The sequence below is a fragment of the Urtica dioica genome, chromosome 1 (assembly GCF_054948205.1).
Source record: "Urtica dioica subsp. dioica isolate 48M chromosome 1, U.dioica_male_clone48M_v1_H2, whole genome shotgun sequence".
Taxonomy (NCBI): domain Eukaryota; kingdom Viridiplantae; phylum Streptophyta; class Magnoliopsida; order Rosales; family Urticaceae; genus Urtica; species Urtica dioica.
Window position 1 is genome coordinate 60,277,906 of NC_142756.1, and position 8,843 is coordinate 60,286,748.

Sequence of the window (8,843 nt, forward strand, 5' to 3'; positions counted from 1 at the left end):
TAAAAGTAAATTAGTAGGCCTTTTTTTTCTCTCTTTTCTGGCTCATAATTTATTTCCAAAAACCAAACATTTACAAAGGCTGAGATTTCTGTACCAAATATCCTTTTTATTTATTAAGATCATAGTGAGTATTTGTTCAAGGGCTCATTGTCTATCAGTTGCAAACACTCGTGTGGATTGGAATAGAAGTAATCTTCTTCTTTTGGTCGATCCGATATTGCCGAGCGCTGACTTGGGTTTCCCATCCGATCGGAGTGAGACTTCTTCGTGATCAAAGAGAAATCGTCCCAGCTCAACGAGCCATTGCTGTACTGGTCTATCAAGCTTATCAGAAGCTTTCTATCCAGCGATATAGTCCTTTTGAACCCCAAAAATCTACCCAAAGAAAGAAAAAAAAAGGGTTTAATAGCAAGTTCAAATACCAAGATAACAATTTCTAAGAAAATTGTGAGTGAGAGAGAGAAAGAATGAACCTGCGATGGCCTTCGACGACTTTAGCCATGTTTCCATCGTAAGTCGGGACAAAAATGTCGCTCTCGAGAGAGACGAGGTAATCCAGCGCGGCCATTTGCGACGAATGGTTCTTGAAGAACCAGAGATCGGACGGCTCTAGGAGAGTCTCTTTCCGAACCACGTTGGGAAAGGAGGCTCTCAAACTAGCCATCCTTCGATCTCCACCGTAGATTTCCCCGGCCGCGATGTAGATTTGAACGTTGCGATCAATGCCGAGCGCTCTCAACACTAACGAAGTTTCCTCCGGCGTCAACGGACACAAACCTTCTTTCCTCTTCACCTCCGAGTCTATGGCCTTTTCCTTCCACAACAGGTTATCATACCTTGACAATCAAGAAAAGTGTTAAGCAGACAAACATGACACAGAACTAATATTTCGATGACTATTTTGCCCTGAAAAACAATTCAAGGACGAAAATGTCCCTCGAATAACGGTTCACGGGAGTGTTTGTGTTTTTCTTACCTCATTCTTGTGAGCTCTCGGGCCTCTTCGGGTCGGCAACCGCGAGTGCAGCCCGAGAAGGACAACATGTCCATTTCGTAGCGGAGATGAAGGACCAAGAACGGGCCTTTTTCCCTGAGAATCCTCACGACCTGTCGGCCCAAATCCTCGATGAGAGGCGTGAATCTGAGTCCGTTGAAATTGGTTCGGCATCGCAGTTTCTGGAGATCGACCGGCACGCCGTTGTTGGCCAGCCGAGCATCAGTCTTGTTTAGGTGAACCACTTTGTACTTTTTTATCAAAGGAAGAATCTAAAAAATAAAAAATCAAAATGTATTTAGTATAGTTGAAAGAGAATGTAAAGATGATTTTATATTAATTTATCTATTTGGTTTACTTGATTGAGATAGTATGAAATGTTGGACCAGCTAACTGGTGGCAGAGAATAGAACATGCCCAATTCAACTCTTCTCTTGAGCCTTGGAGGCAATTCCTTCAATATCCTCACTTGGTCTCTCAGTGATGTAATGAAATGGTCAACGTCAAAGATGTCCTGAAACTCACTGCCTCATCACATGACATGAAACAAAATTCAGTCTTCTAAATTTCTAATAAGAGCTCAACTTTTTTATTTTATTTTTCTTTAATTTCTTATGCAAGGCAAGGCTAATATAAAAAAGACCCACCTTGGGTCTGCCCAAAATGAGTTTTTATCCAGCTCTGGAACAATTAGAGTTACATTTAAGTGTCTAGCAATAGCAACCATATCACATATCTGAAAAGATAATAAAAAAAAACAAATAAAGATTAGAGCAAATGAAAAAAAAAATGTATCAAAAGATTTAAATTTTATTTGTGGATTTTTACTTACAGCTGCTCTCATTTGGTTAAGCCCTCCATTGCAAGAAACCATGAGATAACCATTGTTCTTGTAAACCCCTGAACACCTCAGAAGAAGAAGAAAAAATATTACAAAAAAAAAAAATAATAATAATAATAACAATAATTGGGTACTGAGAAGGAAAATAAACTCACTCTTGGGTGGAGAAGCAAATTTGGGTGGAATAGAGGACAAGTGATCATGAGGCAAGACTTGTTGGTGGTTGAAACAAGAAGGCCAATCCTTCAACAATTTAGGAGCCCAAAGCTCTCCAAAGACCATGAACTGAAAAACACAAGCCCAGAGGAAGACTGTGGTAAATGCCCTGATCATCCACAGCCTCATTCTTGTCTTTGACCCCATCAACACCTTTGACTTCTCAAGCTTCACCAAAAGCTTCAATCCCATCTTCTTCTTCTTCTTCTTCTTCTTCTTTTCCCACACAATCCTAAAAAAGATTCAAACTTTTCGAGTTTGAGATCAGTGGGGTTTGACAAATGGCTCAGACAAACTTCATTGGACTGTTCTAAGCTCAGATTCAGACAAAAAACACATACACACACCAATCTCTCTCTCTCTCTCTCTCTCTCTCTCTCTCTCTCTCTCTCTCTCAGCACAAGATAAGTTTATTATGTGATAAGCACCTTGAAAGTGCAAATCTTTATTATTGATATTATATTTTCCCTTCTTGATTTCGTAAAAACGAGAGGGTAAAATAATAAAACCCAGCTCTAAGATTCTCTCAGGACCTGATCTTCAGAACCACTTAACAAACAAAAAAAGAGACGCTTTTCATGTTCATCACCACTCTCTCTGTGTATGTGTTATATATTATTGCAATGCTTTTGGCTTAAGCATTATACATTAAACCCATATATATATATATATATATATATTATATATATATATATAAATATATCATTTAGTAAGATGAGAGAGAGAGAGAGAGAGAGAGAGAGAGAGAGAGAGAGAACAGCCGGGTTGAGTTATTCTGGGCTTAGACAAAAGCCTGTGATTTAGGCTTGAGCCTTGGACTTTTAATAGCATGAGTCAGATAAAAGTTTTTTGTTTTTTTTTTTTCACATACATCTATGTACTATGCATGTGTAAAATAAATGCAATATACTTTTAGATTTTGTTCCTCATTTATTTATATGTTTATTTTTTTTTTATTTTTTTTTTTACTTTTTACTCGGTTCTGTTCACTAGATCCGATCAAACAGCGAAGCTTTTGACTCACAGGAATAAATGACATTACTGCTACTTAAATTAATACCTTATAAAGAAAATATTCTTTTTGGGTGCACAAAAATTGAACACATATATATTTATAATATGGTTGTGTTATTTTAATAAAAAGTATATTATAGAGTAGCTAAGATGTGCGATGTATATGATAAATAAATTACGATGTGCGAGGAGATTATTGATCTAATGAGTTGTAATCTGCTTAATCATATCATGACAACAAACTTTTATGTTCGTATCAAATATTAAGGACTCTAGTTGTCTTATTCTATTATAATTATTAATATAGTTTTTCTTTTTTTATTGAGATAAATGAACATGGTCTTAAGTTAGTCATTGATGGAAAATAATTTCATATTAAATAAAAAGGGATATTGCAATTTTAATATGACTATTTAGACACGTGTTCCTGTTATTTATAACTTATGGGAATCTTAAATGCTATTAAATTGTGTTATCCAATAACTACCAAATGAATATGCTACATTGTGCTTCAAAGGTATTTAAAATGTTTGCTTAGTTGTTCCTATGTAAAAGCTAAAAGTCGTCATTTCTCAATGCAAAGCTCACTGACTACTTTTGACGATACACACAAATAAGAAGGTAACTTTTAGGCTCTGCGGGGAAAAACAAATTGTAATTGGTCTAACCGAGAGATTTTGTTTTACTTTCCAATTTGAAATTTTAGTAACCCCCTAATTATGTTTGGTCTTTGAAATGATCATTTAAACTTGCACGCCTAAGCTTTTGTCAAAATTGATCTGATAATTAACACTTGGATTATGAAAAGAATATGTGAAGCCTGTGACATTATAGTGGATGAGGTTTTGCTTAGTGGGTTCGATTTTTTTCTGGCAAAGTAACAATTAACTTGTAACTCAGAAAATGCCAATAAAGATATGCGTGAAGGTTATCATAAGTATTAGACTACAATGAGTGGGAAAGCTGTAGTCTCCTAATCCATGTAATTAGGGTGGCTCTAGGGTGGAGTTCGATGGTGATATAATTCATTTGCTCCGAACATAATATATATATATATATATATATATATATATATATATATATATATATATATATCACGTAAGCTTAATGATCGGAACTCCCTTAATTAAGACAATGACCATGAAAGTCCAAACCAGCCTAATTTTAGTAATATCAAATCCCAATGTATTTATTGCAAAGCTCTTTAATCTAAAATTTGCAACTAAATATATACGAAAAGAATTTATATTTAGATAAATGTAGCTCTTATAGACTTGATAAAAATATAAAAAGACACTTTTATTGCCGATTGCCGATTGCCGTTGAGTTTTCATACATATATTAAGTGTGTATAAATTTTTCCATTAACGACCCTAAAATTGCGTGCATTCATATTACATCATACATAATCAAAGGGGCTGAATGAAACAATAAGTTCCATTTGAGCCAGAATCTGTCCAACAACGTTTTTTTTTTTTTTTTTGGAATTTACTTAAACGAAATCTATAATTTTTTGGACTGAATTCGAAATTCTGTATAAATACAAAATAAATAATGATAATAACAATAATAAAAAGATTGAAAACCAAAGGTACTAACAAACATAATAGTTTTATGTCATTACATCTTCAATCGGCATAGATCAACTCGTGGGATCCCGAGCATTCCATTCCATTCCATTTATATGTATATAAATGGAATGGAATGGAATGCTCGGGATCCCACGAGTTGGTCTATGAAGATGTTGCACATTTGCTTTCACAAGCCGATAGAGTTTGGTCGCAACTTTCGATACCACTTCTTAGTAGTTGTACTTGACAAAGTTATGTAGAATGCTTGACACATCACCTGGGGGCTGGCTCCCTGCAATGCCATCCAGAATTTGTAAGTGTTGAGATGATCTCCTGGTTCGGATTTCTCGTCATACAGTAGGATGCCCAACATTTTGAACACATGATGTGGAAGGTGTTCTAATACCTTAGAGGTGAGCAGTGAAACGGTAGCTCCTCAGCTCCGCAAGGCATTTCTCTTACCCAGAGCCATTTCTTCTATTCGGTGTTCAAGTTTTTGGAAATTGGTATCGGTGGTGCTTTCTGCTTTTTCGGTGTCGGTTCCAATTTCGACACCCGAGTACTCTTCGACCTGGCCTTCTTAGGCAAATGATTCTATTTGGAAGGTTGATATCTATCATCGAACCACTAAATGTCTTGATGATCGGAACTATATGTGTCTTCGCCGATTATTTCCTTTTCATATATGTCTCTGGCATGTTTTTTGGCCTTCTTAGACATGTTTTAGTGTCATTGACCTTTTTCCTTGGCTTGTGGCGGGGTGGATCATCTTCAAGCGTCACGATTGCAATGCGTACTGTGACTCGCCTAGCCCCGATCTGCTCTTCCAATTCTTTGTTTTTCCTCTCCAATTATGTCAGACGTTCTTGCATCTCTCTGAATATTTATGAGAGACTCGGTTGTGGGAGCATTTCAGCGATTTCCTCAGCAGTCTGTGGAAGATTGTGTTGTGATGCACGATTTGCTCGTGCTCGTCCCTCTGTGGATTATCTTTCGCTTCAAATCTCGATGGTACCGACGAACTCGACATCGTACTTAAACGATGAATCCTTTCTTCTAGCGTCAAACTATTGATGTATAAAAATAGATACAACAATTGTCTCAGCTGATGCTGAATAGACTCAGTATTATTTACGAATGCAAAGACCGGATTGTTCTTATATTAGAGGAATCTCAATACAAGAAGTACAAATTGCAAAGGGATTCTAAATACAAGTGAAAATAAAGATGACAAATGTTATGCGAAGTAGGTCTGTTGTGCGAATAAATATCCAACCTTTTTCGATAGGGGTCTTGTGCCTTTTATAGCTGGAGGTAAAGTATGGACTTGGGTTGATCAGTTCTCACGTCCTTAACAATTATTTAGTAATTGCCCATCGTAACTACTTGGATAAACGATTGTGGATTATTCGAGCGGTTATTGTTGCTTACGTGGCCATTATAAGCTTTAATTCGACTAATCTTTTTTATACTGAGTACTTCTCCGATATTTTTGGTTATGCCAGTCAGTATTTGAAACTTAACTTATGTTTCTGTTCGTTTCTCACTTTTTACACCTTGAACATATTCTCGTTCGGTGTTTTACGGCTATTTGGTGTTGTGATTTTCCGATCATAATAATGTATATATTTTATTGCATTAAAATTTTAATAAATAATTCAAAGTATGATTTGTACTTGCTATCCCTGAAGTTTACGAATCGTGGTAATTGTTGTTAGCGTATTAACTTGAAAAGCTTATGGACGTATGACCTTATTTTTTCGCATATCTTATACACATGTTGTTTACACATATCAATGAGTTGTGGGTACACACTTAAAATTATTGGGATTGAGTAAAAAAATTAAAAAATAAATAAATAAAAAGTCACACGAACGGTTTGTAACTTAAAAATCAAAAGGATCACACACTTAAAATTACAAGTCCCAAACTATTCATCTATAAGTAGATCAAATTAGTCGGTTATAATGAACTATGCCTTAAATATAATCGAAATCACTCAGTTAAATCTTAACGAAAAGTTTACCCAACTTTTTTTCTTTTTTTGTTAATATAATCTTACAGTCCTTTCTCATTTGAAAAAAAAAAGGGTTCAGTTTAGAGACCGTTACGCTGTTAAAGAGAGACACGGTTTTGTAATTTTGCAACATGACAAATGCCCGTGATTGAATCCGCCATTTGGCTGTCAGACTCGCCTTGATTTATTAAATTATTGATAGATAAATTGGCGTGTGGTTCATTTGTAAGAAATAAAAAAAAACGCATGTAACTGTAAAGAAACGATAAAAAAGGACATGTGACTTAATTTTACTAGCCAATCAATCTATTGCCTCTATGAGTGTCTGCAATTATGGGGAAAGTGTTTTTATAGTTGCCTATAAAGGCATGTTCTTATAGATGGTTTGGTATGTTCGTTTTACTTTTAAATTTTCACTTTAGCAGTTAATGTTACGAGATTCAAACCACTTTTTAGAAAAAATGAGCTTCATTTTCTTCTTAATGGTAACTTATCTGTTTTGTAGTTTTAATTCACGATTTCTAATTGGTGTGAGTAAAATTACTCACCACTTGAATTAGCTTCCACTATCGAGGCTTCAATTTCTAAAAGTAAAGGTTCACTTTTATGTACATTTGACTAGATATATGAGATATGTAGTTTGTCCCCCAAAAAAAAAGTTATTATCCAAACCTTATAATATTTTAAAATCTCCAGCATCGCCTCTCTCGAGTAATTGCGACTCCAATTTCTTGTCTAGACAAACGAAGAGAAATTTTTCTGATACCAATTTACGCAGGTCACTCGAATTGAACAACAAGAACCTCGACTTCCTCGAGCTATGATGTTAATCTCAAGTAAAATATTACAAAGTAATAGAAATATAAGTACTAAGTTTTTTTGGTTTATTTCATTCATATCAGAAAAAGGAAAAATCCACGATATAAGGCGAGATATATTTCTCTGCCATATATGATAAAAACCATTACAATCCTATTTTGCAAAAAAAAAATCCGATAAAAATGACAGAAAGACTATACCAAATTATTTGTTGATGTTTCCTCTGCAACAACTTTTCCTGGATGATTTGCTGTAGTATTTCGACATATAACATTTTTTTCACTCTAAAAGTTGCAGGGTAATTACTAAATCTTGATTTTTTTATCTCTCCATGACAACCAAACCGTTAACTTTGGATGTCAATGAAATGTGTCATCATCTAATAATTGTGGTAAAATTAAATAATAAAATTTAATTTTTTATTGAATTTAAATTACCAAATGATGACATATGTTATTGACACCAAAAGTTTACAGTCTGGTAGTAACGACGAGACAAAAAATCGACATTGAGTACCTATCCCACAACTTTTAAACAATAAGTTTATAAATGATATAAACCTTAAACATTAGATGTTTTTGCCATCATTTTCTCACAAAAATAAATATGATTAATCTTGTATGCCTTTAGTTAAAATTGTAGAGAATATTTAATTTGGGAAAAATAATACCTATGTCATCCTATTATTCATTTATCAATTTATCTCATGCAACTTCTCTTTCATTTTATTTTTTTTCTTTAAAAATTCTCAACACTCGTTCTTCACCGTAAAAAAAAAAAAAAAAAAAAAATTACGAATTATATCAAGATCCTGTTGTTTTTATGTTTTTTTTTTATGATCTGATGCAACTTTCAAAAAAAAAAATTTAAATACCTCCTTTCATTTCATGCCATCACAATTCAATATAAAAATTATAATCTAAATTATTTAAATCTTTTGTAATGAAATATAACAGGAAAAATCAAATCTAGTTTAGTGTACTTAAAAAATAAAACGCATGTGAATAAGTGAGTAAGATTATTACCATACATGTCAACTTCTACTAAAAGTAACTTTAAAAAAAAAACTTACCTCGTCTTCGAACACAACTAGAGACTTTTGCCATGTAACCATCGAGTTAAGGATGTGGTAACAAAATACATCTCATTGTTCACTAGTATAAGCAATTTGTCTTTTAAGTGACTAAGCTCAACGTGTATTGCTTCCAAGGGCCTCCTGTGAATTTGGAGAATCGGATCATTCCCCATAACTATAACAAGAGCGACCGCAAAAATGTTTATAATTCCACTACCAAAGCCACATGTCGCGGTTTCGTTTGATCAAATGTTTAGACAGCACTTATGTGTAACCGTCGTGTGATGTTTTTCACG

At 34.2% G+C, this 8,843-nt stretch overlaps 1 protein-coding gene across 1 annotated transcript; it reads right to left on the reverse strand.

Moving 5' to 3' along the window:
- LOC149408334 (rhamnogalacturonan I rhamnosyltransferase 1-like) lies at nt 1–2,725 on the reverse strand. The gene is made up of 7 exons (XM_089616850.1): nt 1,991–2,725; nt 1,827–1,894; nt 1,642–1,730; nt 1,353–1,518; nt 977–1,266; nt 474–836; nt 1–375 (listed from the first exon to the last, which is right to left on the reverse strand). Exons 1-7 carry the CDS (start codon nt 2,241–2,243, stop codon nt 120–122), a joined length of 1,485 nt encoding a protein of 494 aa, XP_089472976.1. The 5' UTR covers nt 2,244–2,725; the 3' UTR covers nt 1–119.
- Between the last annotated feature and the right edge of the window lie 6,118 nt (nt 2,726–8,843).